We start from the raw sequence: 20,572 nt of genomic DNA on the forward strand, positions 1-20,572 counted from the left end.
CATGTGTCATCAAGTAATGTTTATCAAAGACCTTATTTAACAAAAAAAACTTTATAAAAACCCATGGTGAATTAAGGCTAATTTATACTTACTTGGTGAACAGGCTTAGCTTCGTTTGCCTACAAATGATGATGAAATGCAGTGACATTTTTGTTCTGCCAAGGTGTTCGTTTGGTGAGATTTCTCCTGTCTAGTATTTATTCATTAGATACTAGTACTTATTCATTAGGTACTAATATTTATTCCTTAGATACTAGTACTTATTCATTAGGTACTAATATTTATTCATTAGATACTAGTACTTATTCATTAGGTACTAATATTTATTCATTAGATACTAGTACTTATTCATTAGGTACTAATATTTATTCCTTAGATACTAGTACTTATTCATTAGGTACTAATATTTATTCCTTAGATACTAGTACTTATTCATTAGGTACTAATATTTATTCATTAGATACTAGTACTTATTCATTAGGTACTACTATTTATTCATTAGATACTAGTACTTATTCATTAGGTACTAATATTTATTCCTTAGATACTAGTACTTATTCATTAGGTACTAATATTTATTCCTTAGATACTAGTACTTATTCATTAGGTACTAATATTTATTCCTTAGATACTAGTACTTATTCATTAGGTACTAATATTTATTCATTAGATACTAGTACTTATTCATTAGGTACTAATATTTATTCATTAGATACTAGTACTTATTCATTAGGTACTACTATTTATTCATTAGATACTAGTACTTATTCATTAGGTACTAATATTTATTCCTTAGATACTAGTACTTATTCATTAGGTACTAATATTTATTCCTTAGATACTAGTACTTATTCATTAGGTACTAATATTTATTCCTTAGATACTAGTACTTATTCATTAGGTACTAATATTTATTCCTTAGATACTAGTACTTATTCATTAGGTACTAATATTTATTCATTAGATACTAGTACTTATTCATTAGGTACTAATATTTATTCCTTAGATACTAGTACTTATTCATTAGGTACTAATATTTATTCCTTAGATACTAGTACTTATTCATTAGGTACTAATATTTATTCCTTAGATACTAGTACTTATTCATTAGGTACTAATATTTATTCCTTAGATACTAGTACTTATTCATTAGGTACTAATATTTATTCATTAGATACTAGTACTTATTCATTAGGTACTAATATTTATTCATTAGATACTAGTACTTATTCATTAGGTACTAATATTTATTCATTAGATACTAGTACTTATTCATTAGGTACTAATATTTATTCATTAGATACTAGTACTTATTCATTAGGTACTAATATTTATTCATTAGATACTAGTACTTATTCATTAGGTACTACTATTTATTCATTAGATACTAGTACTTATTCATTAGGTACTAATATTTATTCATTAGATACTAGTACTTATTCATTAGGTACTAATATTTATTCATTAGATACTAGTACTTATTCATTAGGTACTAATATTTATTCATTAGATACTAGTACTTATTCATTAGGTACTAATATTTATTCATTAGATACTAGTATTTATTCATTAGATACTATTACGTATTCAATAGATACTATTACGTATTCAATAGATACTATTACGTATTCAAAAGATACAAGTAGGTATTCACTAGTCCTTATTCAAAAGAAAAAAAACTTTCAGGACAAATTGCACCACCAAGTGTCGTCTTAATGGCAAAGTGTATGTAAAGAGTGAAGATTTGTTTTTATGAAGCAGAATTATTTATTTCGTTGCCATGTAAACCTTTAAAAAACAAAAATCCAAAACATTATCATAATGCACTAACAGCCTTAGACCACAAATGTTACATGTCTGCATCACTTATCCATCAAATACAGACAGATTTATACATCTTAAATCTTCAATACAAAGTTTTGTTTTTTGTTTGTTTTGTTTTTTTTTGTTTTTTTTGTTTTTACAAAAGAAGAGATGTCTTGCCAGCTTTACAACTATTCTTTAGAGGAATCAAAGAATTATAAAAAAAAGTTTCAAATCAACGTTTTATGAAGCAGAAGTCCAGGGTTGGATTTCCCACTTTTGACCCATCCTGTTTCCTGTGTCTACTCTTTATATTTCCTTTTATACTACTTATAATAATAATAAATAAATATGAATATAAATGTTGATTGCCTTGCAGTGATTTGGTCACGATGAAGGTCGGAGAGTCGAGAGGAAGGTATGATCCGGGTAAAATTAACCATAATTTTCTAATAATATATGGTAACCGTGTTTTTTTTATTGAAGCAGTAGTTTTCATGCAATTAACCATGATGTTCCTACATTAATATTACAGTAACCATTTAATTTTGTGATTACTTTGCTACAAAATTCCATGGTAATATTTGGTTGCAGTAAAACAACAGTTATTTTTTGTGAGTTTAAGGTTAGGTTAAGGGGTTGGGGATGGTTTAGGACTCTAAATAAACACAATAAACACACTGCAAAGATGCCCGTATATTGCATGTTAGTATTTAATTGGGAGTGCAAATAATATCTAACACTATTCACACTTAGAGCAAAGAAGATGCTTTTTGTTGCTATTTACTGTAAACAGCTGTACCTGTATTTGCACTCAGCTGCCTTTCTTTTATTATTACTTTATAAAGAAAACACATTACTTTAATCTTTTATTCTTAATTTTTTTTTATTGGAGCATGGCAAGAATAGGGAAGCTTGACATGAAAATTAAATATAGTAAAGCATTGAAGTAAAATATACATAAACAGCAAATTAAAAGGTATGATACAAATGGACAGACAGGAGTAGTGCGTTATTCAGTGCAGTAAAAACATTGTACAAGAGTGCATCCATAAAGTGTAGAAAACATGTCATGACTATTTTTCATGATACTTTGTGGCCCTGCAGACCTCTAACACAGATCTGACCAACACTTAAAAAACTATGTGGACCGAAAGCAAGATGGCAGAATACACCATGGCAGAATATCTGTACACAGTGACAGATAAAAAACTGAGAGCCACCTTGACAAGGTTCAGACTCATTGGACACAACCATTTAATAAGTGATGAAAAACTACCCTTCTTATTAGAACATAAGGACTGCGGCGTGAGAGCAGCACATGTGTCTGTCTGGCACATAATGAGAGACAGTGAGTGAACAGTCATGACTCTGTTTTTCTATATATGGCTCTTTCATATTATAGTTTTTATTTTTTTAGTAACATTTTCTTTTTCCTTTATGTGCAACTTCATTTTTATTATTTAACATGATCCTTTTTACCTTATATGTCAAATTTATATTGTATATCTTTTTATATATGTTATGAACATTGTTTTGTCCTGTCTTTATTTTGCTCTGTTTTATTTGAATGCAGTTCAGTTGTAAATGCTTTGGCAATATTTGTCATGCCAATTTAGCACATTAAAACTGAAACTGAAAGAGAGAGAGAGAGAGAGAGAGAGAGAGAGAGAGAGAGAGAGAGAGAGAGAGAGAGAGCAGAGCCAAGATAACTGTTCATTAACATTTAAGTATCAACCAATACAAAATGTCATCTATAATAAAACATTTTACTTGCAGTTGTATAGGCCTACTTCATCATGGAGCACAACAACAAGCGCTGACTGACTGCAAATAAATCAAAGAGGTGCAGATTTGTTTTCCTCTTAGGAGTGATCCGAGGTCAGACAGAGTGCAAATAATTATTGATTTATGAATAAATAAATAAAAAAGATTATACAAAGAAAGAAGCATTCTCCTCAGAAAAATATGTTGGTTGCATGCCTGTATATAATGTCACAGTAGTTTGCTATAAAAGTTTTGTTGCTGTAATCATCAAATAAAGTATGATTTACTGTAATTTATTGCACACTATCTTTAAGGAACTCTGTCATCATCTGACAATCTACAATAGAAATATAAAGTAACTGACTACAATTGCCTCTTATTATTGAATTAGTCATGTATTGTATTACTGAAGTATGTGTAGGATATATAGAAACACCCTTTTTCATTTAATTTATTTATTTCATCATGCTGTTCTGCAATGTCTATGCCATTAATTGTCCATTCAGCAACGCTGATGTTTCAGTTCCCTTAGGACTCAGTACACTTGACATTGCGCCATAAAGCTGATGCATATGGGTGTGTCCTTCTACATGACCAAGTTGAAACCTTTCTACAATAACACCAATTCTAATATTGCTATGGTGTTTAAGCTCCGTCCATTTGGTCACGAAGCTGTCCGCTATAAAAACTGGCACGCAAACACCATTCCTTTGAATTTTCTCCTTTCACGACAGCGATTCATCTCTCGTCTTGAAGCCCTCTACTACTTTGCCATCGACTCGAGTCAGCGGGCAGGATCTTCACGGCAACAAGAAGATTCTCCACTACCATGCAGTGTTCTGGCGAATAAATATATATATATTAGGGCTGTCAATCGATTAAAATTTTTAATCGAATTAATTACATGGTGTCCCGATTAAATAATCGTGATTAATTGAATATACAAATATTTGCTGAGAAAGCCCCTCATATAACAATAATTCAATATATAAAGATTATACATATTTATATCAATATATAATTATACATAGTTATCTTTAAATTTTATATATATATATATATATATATAGACTGTCTGACCCACTCTTTGTGTGCTATGGCGGATGCACAATAGGAATGCCCATCTCCAAGCAAAGACTTTTTCACTGGATCGTTGACACGGTCACCTTGGCTTATGAGTCACAGGGTGCAAATTGCCCAATTGGTGATAAAGTACAATCAACTAGAGGCGTGGCCTCTTCATGGGCTCTCAAAACAAGTCCACCATGTACACAGCGTTTGCTATTTTATTGGCCAAATATTTACTTATGCCCCTCTTTTAAAGTATGGGCTCCCAGTGACAGGCACATTATAAATAAACTTCCTTTCTGACTGGGTTCGTGAAGAGGTTAATCCATACTATATGACCATAATTCATATAGCATAATTCCTGGCTGACCATGAGGGTCATTCACTTGTGGCATACTTATGTCAGTCGCCGTCCCACGGGACTGCGGCATCATGTTTCCTCTCTGGAAGGTTATGTCGTGTAGTGCCGCGTGATGGGTCTCTGTTCCCGAAATGCATCAGATTAGTGACGCATGTCAAGTGTACTGAGTCATAAAGGAATGTCTCGGTTATGTACGTAACCTTGGTTCCCTGAGACGAGGGGAACGAGACATTGCGTAAGCTGGCCACACTACTAGACTCAGAGTTCTTTCAGGTGAAAGTGATGCGCTCTTTGTCCCTCAGTCCGATAATTCTGAGGAATGTTGTTTGTGTGCCCTCTTTAATAGCGGACAGCTTTGTGCCTAAAAGGCCGGGGCTCAAACATCATAGCCAAAATTAGAATTGCCGTTATTGTAGAGAAGTTTCAACTAGGTTGTGTAGAAGGACACTCCCATATGCGTCAGCTTATTGACGCAATGTCTCGCTCCCCTCGTCTCAGGGAAACGAGGTTACGTATGTAACAAAGACATTTGATACCACTTGGTGTCCGTAGGCACACTGGGTGTAAAGTGATTCTTATCTTTTAAGAAAGAGAGTGATATTGCATTTATTTGCATAGTATTTAATTGTGCTCTAGAAATAGTACTAGTACCTATTAAGTTTCTAGATGTCTGTGGGCTAAATAGTAACTAGTCATTCAAATTAAGTACTAGTACTTATATTTTCTAGGATTGTAACATTTATATTGATACTAGTCACTATTAGAATAAGTACTATTATCTAATGAAGAAGTACTAGTATCTATTGAATTAGTACTAGTGCCTAATGAATAAGTACTAGTATCAAATGGAATAGTTACTAGTCACTAAAAAATAAGTACTAGTAACATAAAAATACTTCTTAAGTCTTAAGGAATAAATGTCAAAATGGCTTGCCATTTTGACGCTTTTGATTTACAGTTGTGCGTGCCAGCTGAGGAGTTGTTACCTAGTTTATTGTGGTTAAAATTTATAATTTTTAAGCCATCTCTCAGAGATTAAGTGCATCCCAAACTGCACACTTCTGCACTATTCTATGCCATTTTTTTACTGTAAGTAGTGCGAGTAGAACGTTTACACTGAAAATGCAGCAAAAAGAAGTGTACTTTAAGTACCCGGATGATGCAATTTTTCAACCGTCAAAACAGAGTGTTGACTGTTGAACACTTTGTGCATGCGGCTTACCGTAGATATCGGAAGGGGCCGAGTTACCTGGCTGTGCCCCTGGTCTGACATAACAATTGGGGCTTTTCCACTGCACGGTACAACTCGACTTGACTCTGCTCACTTTTTGGGGGTTTTCCACTGTGGATAGTACCTGGTACTTTTTTTAGTACCAACTCAGTCGAGGTTCCAAGCGGGCCAAGCCGATACAAAATGTGACGTCAAAACCCTTCAGATCACTGACTGGTCAGAGAGAATCGTCACTACCAGCGTCACTGGATTTGCGACAAGGGACATCAACCTGCTAGTTTTAAATTTAGCTACAGCGATAGCAGTATAATTTGTTCATGCCACTTTCGAATTGTAAAAAGAAATGGCTGTGTGCAAAACCACGCCGAGGTCAATAAATGAGGTGCAGATGTTCCTCTCGTTAGTGACAAACGAAACGATGCGAAACGAAAAAGTCTTTCATGAAGTGTCTCAGCTGTTGGCCGCACACGGCTACCACCGGACCTACCAACAGTGTAGGGAAAAGTAGTGACTACAGAACCATCAAGGAAAAGTGGAAGTGGTTCGACCAAATGGACTCAGCCACGGCTGGAATCCTCAATGGAGGATGGTACGTTAACTCTATACTCTGCTTGAAAGCTTCACATTATTTAGTTGACCAGCTACTGGAAGCTTGCTGCTAAAGTAACCAGGCCAATTTAACTGTTACACTAGTGTAAAATCACCATGCAACAACTGCTTTATGCAGCAAAATGAGCTAGTAGCTAACAGCTAGTGGTCGTGTTATTGTTTATTGTTTTGTGTCGTGTTTAAGATGATGTCAGGGCAGTAGAGACGATCAGCCTATAATCCCACCCATGTTGAGGTGGCACTAAACAGCAGTGGAAAAGAAAGCTCAGAAAAGTAAAGCGAGTAGAGTCAAGTCGAATCGTAACGTGCAGTGGAAAAGTGCCAAATAAAATACCTTTTTCACAGACTCGTTTCCACCTTATTTAGCAGCGTAAATCTAGCAATTTTTTTTTATATTGAGTGTAAGTTTATAACTTTTTGCTTTATGTTATATTACCCTGGAATCAGTTTTTAAAAAACAAATTACCACAGCTGTGAGGGGGTTTCGATTACAGCTGCTGAGAGAGTGAGAGTAAATTCGGCATCTACTCCCATCTGACTGTCCTAATTCACTGATCTCTATTTATTTCTTTTTCTTATGGAAAGTCATTCAAATGTAATAGTGGATTCTTTTTTTCTTTTGTTCTTGGAGCAAATGGGTAAGTGAAAATAATATTTGCTGTGGTCTCCCATTCACCTCTGTCGAAGTTTACCCTGCAAACGCTTACTTCCGCACTCCAAATCCTGGAGTGTGAAAAGGGTCTATTGTAAACAATAGAGAATGCAGCAGCAGGCGACGCTTCAGTGGATACCGCACCTTACAAATGCGAGATGAATGCTTTACCATCACCCCAAGCTGTCTTAATAGATATGTTGTTTAAGATACAAGTGTTGAACTGATTTTGGGTAACCTGCAAAATCTAGCGGCAACATATCACATGCATTTGAAATGTCACTTCCATCAGCTGTTAAATGGCGAGCGCTTCCGTGTAGTAAAAAAAAACATTAAGAGTTACATTTGGGACAATACTACACTTTGAAAATTCATACACTACATGGCTGAATGCATAGTATATTTTAAAAGTGCTGGGACACAGCTATTGTGTGAAAGTATAATTTTTTTACATGATTTGGGACACAAACTCTACAAAGACAGCATGGCAACGACAAATGAGTGGAGAGAGCAGATGATCTGGTACTGCTGTCAGCTACTGCAGAAGGGCTACAGCAACACCTGGACCTGCTGGATAACTACTGTCAGAACTGGGCCCTGACAGTCAATCTGAAAAAAACTACAATTATGATTTTCCAGAAAAAAATCAGATTACAGGACACCAGATACACATTCACTCTGGGGAACACTGCAATAGAACACACCCGACACTACGACTACCTATTAGTGCTTCAGGGGGTTTTGGTCTGGCAGTGAATGCACTAAAAGAGAAAGCTAGAAGAGCATTCTATGCTATTAAGGGCAAATTTACCCAAGTTGACATTCCTGTAACAATCTGGTGTAAGAATAGTATTATAATGCCTATTGCTCTGTACGGATGTGAGGTTTGGGGTCCACTCTGTCTGGCATGTTACTCGAGATGGGACAAACACCCCAAAGAATCCCTGCATGCAGAATTCTGTAGAAACATTCTAAGAGTTCAGAGAAGAACACCTACTATTGCATGCCGGGCCGAACTAGGCAGATACCCCCATATTATACATATTGAAAAACGATCCCTCAAATTTTGGACACACCTAAATTCAAGTTCCCCTAACACACTGCAACATGAAGCCCTTAATACCCAAGAGCTGAAGCCTAAAACCAGTCTCCTTTGTCAGCTGGCTCTGAAACTCTCAAACCCAATAACAACTAACAAACACCAGTTTCAGACCAGCACTGCTGAACAAAACCAAATCAGAATAAACCAAATCATTAAAGAAAGCAAAAATTCATATTTGGACCATTGGGAAAATGAAAGTAAAAACCAAAGCAAACTGGAATGTTATCGGGCCCTATAAACAGAACATATAATCTGGCAGAATATCTGCACACTGTAAGAGATCCAAAACAGAGACAGATCCTCACCAAATACAGACTCAGTGATTACAGTCTGGCCATAGAAAAAGGCTGACACAGACAAACATGGCTTCCAAAGGAAGAACGAGTCTATGCTCACTGTGACACAGGTGAGGTCGAGACAGAGACACACTTTCTCTTTCACTGTGAGAAATTTACAGAGTTGAGAGAGAGATACCTCCACAAACTCTCAAACCTCATGGCACAGTTTTCCAGTTTGGCAGAAACCGATCAGATGCTGGTGTTACTGGGGGAGGACCATCATGCATCAGTTGCAGCTAAATTCATTTTTGAGCTGCACACCCTCAACATTTTCTTATGTTCATAATATCCTTTTGTATAGTATATATTGTTATTATATTTTTTATTTCATTTGATTCATTACCTGGCACCTTATTTTAATTCTATCTTATTATTTTTTGTCTTGTCATTATCTGTTTTGTGTATTAATGCTTTGGCAATATTGTATGTAAACACAATCATGCCAATAAAGTACTTTTAAATTGAAATTGAAATTCAAGTTTTTAAAAGTGAATGGGGCCTTGACAAGTTTAATAAAGCAAAGATGTGGCGGTCCATGGAAAGAAAAATCTGCATTATTGACTTTACTTCTGATTGGAACAGTTTGTTAAACACTTTGGCATCACCCTAAACAAGCTAATTTTAAAATGACATTGCACATAGTATAAACGGTGGCTTAATTCCCCTAAGGCGCTTTAGTTCGTCCAGGAGTAAAAAGTTCTGCTTCTTCCAAAGTATAAACCAGATTTTAGACTTCTGGGTTTGCCTAGAAATTGATGTTGAGGCTGAACAGTTTTTTGGAGGGTCTGGTTTTAGAGAAAGCACATGTGGTTAAAGAGCTGAGTGGGTGTTTAAAGGTGCACTTCACATTTTTTTGAAGTGTCAAGTGACTTTCATTGGCTTACACTGACACCTAGTGTCTTGGATGCTGCATAATTCAAACTCAGTAGAAAAAAAATACAAAGTATACCTTTAAAGTGTGTCATGGATTTTTATTTTATAGGCCTAATGTTCCTTGAGGTCTACTTATAATGTTAGTGTGATTTGTGTCATATTTTAGCAATAATATGTAATTTGCTATCCAGTTTTTGTACCTCTGATTCAAACGCGCCGTTTTGGGGGATTGTCTTGGAGTCTACAGTGTAAACGCCCTCTGCTGTGATTGGGTAACATCTTGCATGTGGAATAAGTGTAAACGCCCCTGCCATTACTGGCATGTTGTTTTGAAAACTTCGGATGGTTAAAAAATGACAACCATAGGAATTAATTCATACATGTTTGAGCCTGATCCCGAATTTTAAGAAAATGCACCCCCTCCGCAAACACCATGGATACTACAGTCTGTGAAACACTGTATAGGCATACTCCCTGCTTAAGAAATACATTATAAGTGAAGCAGTGGGTTGTTACGCATTGACAATCATTTCCAACGGTAGTGTGCTACAGTTGTCACATGATCTCATTAAATTGCATGTGTGTGGCATCCTGGATGGTTAATGTATAAATGTCCTAACTTTTGGTAGTTTTATCAAATGAGCCAAAATAGAAAAAGTAAAAACCAGGGGCGGAGCCGGAGTGGATACAGTGACACCGATCTTGGAATAAATTGGGCCACAAAATGACCAACAAATGACTAAAACAGCAATTGCGTTTGTTGAATGACTTCTGGTTCATTCGTGACTCTGGAAATGGAAGTTATTCTGTGCAGTGTGCTTTATTGTATACAGCACATTTAGTCAAATATAGGGAGTCATTTAGGTGTTCTATGCATGCACAAAAGTCTCATACTATATACTGCAAAAATAGTAAGATGTCAGTTTGCTATTCCAAATATATAGCCTTTATGTCTTCTGGGAGTTAGCACAACAGCTAACATTGTTTACAGCATTTTTCTATTATACTGGGAAAGATTCATTACACCATTTTCTTCCTCTGTTGTTTTCAGGTTTAATGAACTTCTTATTGAAATACTATACTCCGTAATTGTGGAAAGCAAGAAGTCTTTACATTTCAAATATGTAATTCACACACTACTATATATAGTCTTGTATAACAAATCTGTTCTTTGAAAAGCTATTGTTTTTGAAGGTTTCCTATAAGAAACACAGTCTGGAGTACTTTGATTATGCAAAACATTTGTTTGCGCACCACAATTTATTCAGATTTGCATCTCAAATGCTGAAATTCCACAAGAGGGCAGCATTTTTCTATGAAATGTCTTAATCAAAAACAACCCCTACATTTAAGACACTGAATGATGATTTCCTTAGAAAACCAATTAGGCTGCTAGCTTAGCTAACAACATTCAAAAGGCAATAAGAGTGAATATATTTTTTTCTTTTCTTTGTCAATTGTGTGAATCAATAAAAAGTGTTAATCAGAAAAGGCATCAAGAGACAATGTAAATTCCTGACTTATGTTGGTCAACAGCCAGGTTGTAAGAAGATGTCAGGGTTGTATTCCCTTGCATAAGAATAGATCCACGCTCCCTAGAAGTGACACAATCTTTGAGCAAGGAGCATAAAAAAAAGAAAAGAGAGAGATAAGAGTACACACAATAAGGCTTTCTTTGGGCCTTTTTTTTTTTTTTAAGAAAATGTTTTTAAAAAAACAACACAATTAAATTACCAACTGAATTTCCAGAAAATGCCAGAAACAGTTTTCCACTTAGGAAAATCCACAAAGTGGCCTTTAAAAAAAAAAAAGAAGGAAACCAGCTCATTGCTTTATCAGATCTTCTGAATTCCACTGTTCTCTCAAATTCTGCTGAACATCTTGGTAACAGCACAGTCCATTAGTCCATAAATTTGCGGTTTTGGTTGACACCAAACAGAGCCACTCTGATCTCAGGCATCATCTGTAAAAGGAGAAGGACAAAGAATACTTCAAAACAACAAAGTTTCATTATACACGGCCTGGCCAAACAAAAAAAAGTCACAAACTCTAATATTTAGTTGGAACGCCTTTAGATTTGATTATGCCACGCATTAGTTGTGGTATTGTTTCTACAACCTTATACAATGTCACAACATTTATTCCCATCCAGAGTTGCATTAATGTTTGGCTGAGATCTTGTATTGATGACGGGAGAGTCAAACAACTCTGTGAAGTGTTCTCAGGCACAGCCCAAAAACTTTCAACTGGGTTAAAGGTCAGGACTCTGTGGTGGCCAATTCATGTGTGAAAATTATTCCTCATGCTCCTTGAACCGTTCTTTCACAATTTGAGCCCAATGAATCTGGGCATTGTCATCCTGGAATATGCCCGTGCCATCAGGGAAGAAAAACTCAATTGACGGGATAATCTAGTCATTCAGTACATTCAGGTAGTCAGCTCAATTCATTTTATTGCCGCATAACATTGTTGAGTCTGGATCTGACCAACTGAAGCATCCCCAGATCATAACACTGCCTCCAGAGGGCACTATGGATGATAGGTGCATCGCTTCTTGCACTTCCCTTCTTACTCTTTCATACCTATCGCTTTGGAATAGAGTAAATCTGGACTCATCAGCCCATGTATTTTTTCCCCATCGCTACACAGTTCAATCTTTATGCTTCCTAGCAAATTGAAGTAATTTTATTCCGACTAGCCTCATTAACAAGTGTTTTTTTTTGTGGCCACACAGCTGTTTAGTCCCAATTCTGTAAATTCTCATCACATTGTGTGTTTGTAGAAATACTCTTACTTTCACTATTAAACAAAGCCATGATTTCAACTGTTGATTTTTTTTACAATGTGACTTAAAGTGTTTTAGTGATCTCCGATCAGGATCATTAAAGATTTTTTTCTGACCACATTTCTTCCGCAAAGCTGACTGCTCACCACTATCATTCAATGTTTTAATATTGCATTGTACAGTTCTTAAAGGAGCTATATATAACATTGACATCAAGCGTTTAAAATGGGTACTGCAGTCCAAATTCAAAATATTGGAGAGAGTTGTCCCCCCCAGACTCCAAGCTCATGTGGGTTGCCAGGTTGAGGACACGCAACAGGAACAAGCAAACTGACAATGGCAAACGACAAGCCTTACACTGGAAGTTGATCAGCTAAGGTATACTTTTACAAAGTTTTTATTGTTTGCAGCTTATGTGGATTTTTTTTATAACTCTGGCTTATAACTTTTATCTTCCATGGCTGCAGTGTGCTGTGTTTGCCTGCTAACTTGTTTAAAATCTAGCAACCCGGGGTGTCAAAATACTATTGGGAAATGGGCAGTGGAGGGGGAAATCACACAGGACTAAACAGAAACAGAAATTCCGGCCCAGAACGGACATTTCAAAGTAGAATATACTGGCTGTAGCATTGTTTTCGGAGAAGCCAGTATTTCAACATATGTAATCAGAGATTTGGGAAACATATTATGATAATTGTATGCTTTAGTACAGTAAATATATTACATATTGCACCTTTAACCTAATTCCAGTTATTTCAGCAATCTCCTTAGCTGATTTCTTTGCTTGATGCAGGCCAATAATTTGCCCCTTCTGAAACACAATAACATCTTTTCCACGACCACGAGATACGTCTTACGACATGGTTGTTTAAGAAACGAGAAGCTACACACTGTATCAGTTAGGGTTCAAAGAATTGTTGCCAGCTGAAACATGCAATGATGATCCAATCATAGGCTCTTAAGTATCTGCTTATTTGAATTCCTACGACCACTTATATATGGTGTAATATAACTATCCTGAAAGAACAAAGAGGAAAGCAAGGGGTGAGTTGCATTTATAATACTAGCCTTCACTTTTCTCCCATGTTGTTCAGTTCTAAAAAGTGACTGGATCATAGAAGTACATTACGCATCACCAGTTCTTCCCCTTCTCACTGGGTTTCATTCACTAACTATGTGTAAATGTGAAAATTTTCACACAGGAATTGTGATTCATCAAAACATAATTGTTTTTCATTCTTAATATGTATACATATTTTGTACACCTGTTGTGAATCCTTCTGACATTTTGCATAAGATCCTTTTCTGCAGACATAAGTGAGTACATACTCCATTAGTGAATTGGACCCACTATCCTACCTGATGTGCCATAAGGTCTAGTCTACTCTCCAGTGTGTTGGACACCTTGATTTTGCCATCAGCGTTATAGACCTCAACACCTCCAGAACTGAGGGTGCCAAACACAAACAATCAATGCATTATATAGATTATATATGCAATATTTCTAATCAAATATAATATTCAAGTGATCTTACATATCAGGGGACAGGTAGTTGTTTTCATCAATGCGTACTTCAATATTACATCTAACAGCCTCTTTATAAATGGGGATGTTTTTCTGAACAGCAGCCTAGAATGAGAAAGCTCAGCATGAGCACAGAAGATTCTGGTATATCAACATTTATAAACAGTGTATAGCTGACATATAAACATTGCAGAGTATAATGAAAACTGATTAGAGAAGAAAAATTCACCTGCACCATTGCTACATCTTCCTTTCTGCAGCGTATTGTGACTTTGGGCTCCAGCAATTGATAAAATCCCTGTTGAGTGAAAGAGGTTTAAAATAATTGAATGGCTAGTATCCACTTCTAAAATCTGTGTGATTGCAAATCGCATGGTTCTGACCTGTAAAATCAAGCCTTCCAGCAGTGTTGGGTATTGATTTGAGTCTTTGGCAATGTTATTCAACTTTTTTCTTGCATCATTTAGGAGATCCTGCACAAGGAGCAAATGATACATTAAAAAGAGCTTGCATGTATTTCATTTGAGGATGGAGTGCAATTAAAAATTTTGTATGAAAGCCTTCAGTGTCTAAATACAGTACATTAACCACAGAAATCCTTAAATTAGATCGTCATACCATAATCATGTCATCACGGGCTTTGAGGACCTTCAGTCGTGCTTGGTTCATCAAATTAGACATTTGGCTGTGGATTGAATGGAGACACCATTGAATACTATGAATAAGGAATCAGGGTACATATTTAGAGAAAGCCAAAAAGTAAGACTCACATTTTCTTCTGTTGTTCAATCTGTTTCTCTTTCTTCTCATAATATTCCATTATTTTCAACCTTTGAGTCTGTACCAGTCGTCCCTTTTCAATATTAAACTCTTCTTCTGCCTGCAAGACACAATACACATGATTTAATGCAGGTCCGTGCTGAAGATTAAGTTTCTAATACAGTAGATTATATTAAATTCCTATGGAGAGATCGCAGAAGGCCTCACGATCGGTTTTGTTTACAATAACTGCATGTTATTACCATACAATTCTTAATTAATCGTGACAAAATATACATCATTTGAAAGTCTAATACTCCCACTTTGATATTTACCCATAGTTTGTTTGTTGTGTTTATATGGAGCAACATATCGACCTCACAATTAACCAGAACCACAAAGATTAAAACTTAAAAATATTAAAAATACTGCAACATGTTTTATTGAATACAGTCATAACATCATACCAATTGGTAATGACGATGAGGAGAAACGTGATGAAAATGAAGAGTTGAAGAAGCTGTACCACTGTGTAGCTATCAGGCTAATCGGCTAGCGGTATGCAAAGCTAAGGCTAACTGGTTAGCTTGTGAGCTAACTGAAGAAATTAGAACAGATTAATGTTTAATTTCACCATTTACATCTGCATTATAATAATATGAAATGTGACTTACAATTTAAAAGTTATTTTTTGTTATATTTACATAATTAACACAACATGAATCATACAGCTATTAATAATAGGATTTTAGAAGTTCTTTCAGCCATAGTATGTATGCATGTATGGACAGACAGACAGATACATACATTTGAAGTCAGAAGTTTACATACACTTAGGTTGAAGTCATTAAAATTATAACCACTCCACAGATTTAATATTAGTAAACTATAGTTTTGGCAAGTCATTTAGGACATCTACTTTGTGCATGACAAGTTATTTTTCCAACAATTGTTTACAGACAGATAGTTTCACTTTTAATTGACTATATCACAATTCCAGTGGGTCAGAAGTTTACATAAACTAAGTTAACTGTGCCTTTAAGCAGCTTGGAAAACACCAGAAAATGATGTCAAGCCTTTATGTAATTAGCCATTTAGCTTCTGATAGGCTTATTGGCTAATTGGAATCAATTAAAGGTGTACCTGTGGATGTATTTTAAGGCCTACCTTCAAACTCAATGCCTCTTTGCTTAACATCATGGGAAAATCAAAAGAAATCAGCAAAGATCTAAGAAAAAAATTGTGGACCTCCACAAGTCTGGTTCAACCTTGGGAGCAATTTTCACATGCCTGAAGGTACCACATTAATCTGTGCAAACAATAGTAGGCAAGAATATATACAATGTGACCATGCAGCCATCATACTGCTCAGGAAGGAGACTCATTCTGTCTCCTAAAGATGAACATTTGGTGCGAAAAGTGCAAATAAATCCAAGAACAACAGCAAAGGACCTTGTGAAGATGCTGTAGGAAACAGGTAGACAAGTATCTATATCCACAGTAAAAGAAGTTCTATACCGACAAAAACTGAAAGACTGCTCAGCAAGAAAGAAGCTACTGCTCCAAAACCACCATAAAAAAGCCAGACTACATTTACATTTATGCATTTGGCAGACGCTTTTATCCAAAGCGACTTACAGAGCCCTTATTACAGGGACAATCCCCCCGGAGCAACCTGGAGTTAAGTGCCTTGCTCAAGGACACAATAGTGGTGGCTGTGGGGATCGAACCACCAACCTTCTGATTACCAGTTATGTGCTTTAGACCACTACGCCACCACCACCTCACAGTTTGCAAGTGCACATGAGGACATAATGACCATCGTTATGTTTGGAGGAAAAAGGGTGAGGCTCGCAAGCCAAAGAACACCATCCCAACCGTGAAGCATGGCAGTAGCAGAATCATGCCTCCAGAGGCATAGTGCCCTCTGGAGGCATGTCAGCCAAGAGTGCATTTCTTATCTTTGTGATTTTAAAATAATTGCAAATATTTATGGATATTTATTGAATATTTCGAACAATTGAAATCAAAGCACACATTGCTTGAAATGAAAAGGTCTAATGAAAAAAAGTCACATTTCAGTTTGTGTAAAAAGCAAGATTACTAAAAAGTAGAAAATAAATAACTTGCCTTTTTTTGCAAAGAAAATACATTTTAAATATTGTCATGTGAAAAGTAGAAAATAACTTGCATCTCCTGTAAACAAATATTTTAAATAATGCCATGTGCAAAAATTTTAATAGAACACTGATGATTAAGAGCAAGAGCAGGGCTTGGACAGGGCACCTCTAATGGATTAGCAGGCTGTGTGCTCATAGCGTTATAGATTTGAATCTGACTCATGATCGCTGTTGCATGTGATCTTCCTCTCAGTGTTCTTGTACTGTCACTCTATGCAAGTATTTACTCTAGGTTCTTACTAAGAAACACTACCATGTTTACCGTTTCAGGCAAGATCTGAAGCAGCGCAGTTTGGGAAAAATATCGTCATGATGGATCACAGTGTATCTTCTGTGTATCTAAACGAGGTGTTTAAACCCACTGTGCTTCACTGTAGCTATAGGAGCCATATCCTTCGTGATGTAGTAACAAATGGTGTCAGTTATTTCTTTCCATCTTGTATCCTTTTCATTTTGCTTTTATAATGCTTGCTTTGTGGAGGCACTTGTTACTGGGAGCTTGTCAGTCTCTCTCTTTTTTTGAGCCATGCACTGTTCATATTCGGTAACGTGATTGTGCTCCAAGTGTTGAAACAGATTGGTGGTATTACCTTTGGTCGTGAAATGATTTTTCTGCAGTGTTTACATTTGACTGATGCCAAAATGTGTCCAAACGATGGACACTGCGTTTTTCTTTGGTACAACTGTTGCTCAGTTGACTCAGTGTTTGAGTTTGCCTCCATGTTGCTTCCATGCCGCTGACTGGACAGGGCGGAGTCATGTGATCACATGCTGTAATATGTTTTTAAGGGGAAATTAATTACCGGATTAAAAAAACGAAATAACCGACATTGGAAAGTTACGTCGGTTAGAGGTTCTGAATTTCGGTTTCTATTACTTTTCAATTAATTGTCCAGCCCTAATATAATAACTATTGGCTGATTAATCAGTTACCATCTAAATCATTCAAGTCTTTAATTTGGCATATAAAAACAGCCATTCGGCTCCTAAATGTTTCAATGACTCCGAGGACAGACTATTTAGCCCGAGAAGGAGCACTGGTATTAAAATGATTGGGAGAAATATGACGGATGTAGAAAATAAAAACCCACCTTACAGTTTAAAGAGCCAATCACCTTTGTGACACAGACACCGTTTGTTAGTCAACTCTAGAACGTACATAAGCATTAGCAGGACCAGCCTGAAAAAAGTGTTTTTAGCGCAATCTGAGCCAAAGAAGTAGAATTTATGATTCTATTGTTGTCAGATTTAACTGCTGATTTGTTCTTTGATCGTAATCTTAACCAACCATTTCAGATTTCTGTCTTTCTCCATTCAAGTAGATAGGAGCTGTACTTTTATGCTGCTTGTATACATAGAAAAATAGTTGCCCGGGAGTGTTCCAAAAATGAGTGCCGTGTAAACTGACTTACATTGAATAAGTTATTACATCATGCCCACATCAGTGCCCATGTAAAAGACACTTCCACATACCAAACCATATTAAGGTATTAGCCTTATAAACTCTCTATAAAGCATAAAACTAATGGTTTGACATGTTGTAAATAAATAGATGGCTACAAAAATGTATGGTTTGTCTATAATTTCCATTCGTTCTCTGGTATTTGTATATGTTTATTGTCTACATAATGGAACTGAATCAGCTGATGCTGAACATCTGCTGCATGCTGGACATTGTACAAATAATCTGCTCTCTGCCTCATTCCATAAATGGAATCCACACGATGTATGTAAAAGTCATTGTTATAACAATTCAATTATGATTGGAAGACAAATAAACGTACTAGATAATGTTTAAGTTGTCATGTTTACCATTCTGCATTAATTGAGCTAATGTTAATTGTATACACACCCATATCACATGACATGGTCTTGGAAATTTGAAAAATAATATTATCAGACTTCTGGCTTTAGCTCTGTTGTGTATATATGGATCTACCGGGTCAGTCTTATATATTATTTCATAAAAATATGTTATAGAAAACAAATGGTTGACCACTTTACAATGAATTTGAGCTTTTATATCTTAATGACTTTTATTAATTCTGACTTTTAATAAAACATCCAAGTTACTTCTTTCAAAAGAGACCACAAATATGCCAGTAATACAATGGAGTGATGAACTACAGCCATTTTATTTTGAGTATGTCTGTTTTAGGATTCATGACAGCATGATCATTTGCCTTCAGCAAAAGTTAAACACTGCATTCATACATTACCTTTGCATCAATTTCCTCTGCCTTCTCACTGGCCTCCTGCTCAATAAAGGCCATCATGTGTTTGATCTGGAGAGAGAAAAAGAACATTATTACTGAAATTGCTTGCTAAATTAATAATAATAAAAATATAATATGTGCAGAACAAACAGTTTACTAATTATTTTTCAAACTTTTTTAAATTAATCCACGGTAAATAAATTGTTTCAAACTGTAGTATGCTACATTGTGGTCATATGACCTTATCATGTTACATGTAAGTTATTTAGCATTTTCTGTTCAGTTTTGTGTAAAAAAAAAAAAACAATTAAATAATCTTTTGGCAAACAGGACAAATGAGCAAAAAAGAGAGAATTAAAATAATCATGGGAGCTATTATTTATTAGCTACTTATTTATTACACTTGAAATGAAAGGTTAAGCACAATGCATTGTGTGATACAATATTGTGTGTAGTGTGCTCTGTTATATACTACATATTTTGACAAATTAAGTAAGTCATTTATTTAAATAAAAAATGCAAGAGCTCCGAACCACATTGACTGTTATTGATGTCAAGAAATAACAGAGTGACAGGGCTGAAAACTGATAGGGAAACAAGAGAACATCTGTTGCATAAGTGATACTGGAAAGTCCAACATAAAGACTATGATTTCCTCTTTTGACTTCTCCAATGAGTTTATCTTGTGATTCATAGAACTAAACATTCACAGAATATGACTTTAATGTAGAGTTGAATAACTGAAATTGTCCTTCCCAAAACACATAATTTAACTAGATGTCCAGTCAGTTATTAAATGTTTAACCAAAATATTCCATCATTATAAACAACTGAATCAATTTACAAGTAAAAAGGAGTTACACAGAACACAAGAGCAATCAAAATACCTTTAAAATATTTACAACAGACATTTATTTCATTATCTCCAGTTAAATATAACAGTTAGTTAAAAAAGGTAACTTCTAAAGTTAGTTAATAAACTTCTAAACGGTTTGCTAACCTGTTTCTTCACGTCGGCATCGCTGAGCGCCATGGTTGATGTTTTTAAGACACTGGCTCGAATTTGAAGATTAATTTACAGGAGGAAAGTACTAAAAACTAGTACTTAGAAATCTAGACTCAACTACTAACTTTAGCAATAGTAGTAGGACCTGCAACAGTACTGAAGTAAGTTCCGTCAAACATCAGCTGACTAGGATGAAAGCGTCACGTGAAATGACGCATGTCCGGTTTTAAACCCTCCCACTCTACTGTTTATCACAATCAGTTAAAGAGATAGTTCACCCAAAACTGAAAATTCTCT

The 20,572-nt window shown here is 35.5% G+C and overlaps 1 protein-coding gene across 1 annotated transcript; it reads right to left on the reverse strand.

Annotated features, from left to right (window-relative positions):
• Positions 1-10,819: 10,819 nt before the first annotated feature.
• On the reverse strand, positions 10,820-20,467 carry atp6v1e1a (ATPase H+ transporting V1 subunit E1a). Its single transcript, XM_052119714.1, has 9 exons — positions 20,270-20,467; positions 19,273-19,338; positions 14,885-14,994; positions 14,733-14,799; positions 14,498-14,587; positions 14,344-14,412; positions 14,125-14,219; positions 13,949-14,036; positions 10,820-11,767 (listed from the first exon to the last, which is right to left on the reverse strand). Exons 1-9 carry the CDS (start codon positions 20,300-20,302, stop codon positions 11,705-11,707), a joined length of 681 nt encoding a protein of 226 aa, XP_051975674.1. The 5' UTR covers positions 20,303-20,467; the 3' UTR covers positions 10,820-11,704.
• Positions 20,468-20,572: the final 105 nt, after the last annotated feature.

Source organism: Xyrauchen texanus, chromosome 46, assembly GCF_025860055.1.
Source record: "Xyrauchen texanus isolate HMW12.3.18 chromosome 46, RBS_HiC_50CHRs, whole genome shotgun sequence".
In the NCBI taxonomy this organism is placed as follows: Eukaryota; Metazoa; Chordata; class Actinopteri; order Cypriniformes; family Catostomidae; genus Xyrauchen; species Xyrauchen texanus.

What these genes read in the sequence shown, in the direction of transcription:
- atp6v1e1a (XM_052119714.1), bottom strand. Translation starts at nt 20,302, where the DNA reads ATGGCGCTCAGCGATGCCGACGTGAAGAAACAG. An exon ending in AACTACCTGTCCCCTGATAT is followed by an intron (nt 14,037 to 14,124) that starts GTAAGATCACTT and finishes TGGCACCCTCAG; the next exon opens with TTCTGGAGGTGTTGAGGTCT. An exon ending in TAGACCTTATGGCACATCAG is followed by an intron (nt 11,768 to 13,948) that starts GTAGGATAGTGG and finishes CTCCTTTTACAG; the next exon opens with ATGATGCCTGAGATCAGAGT.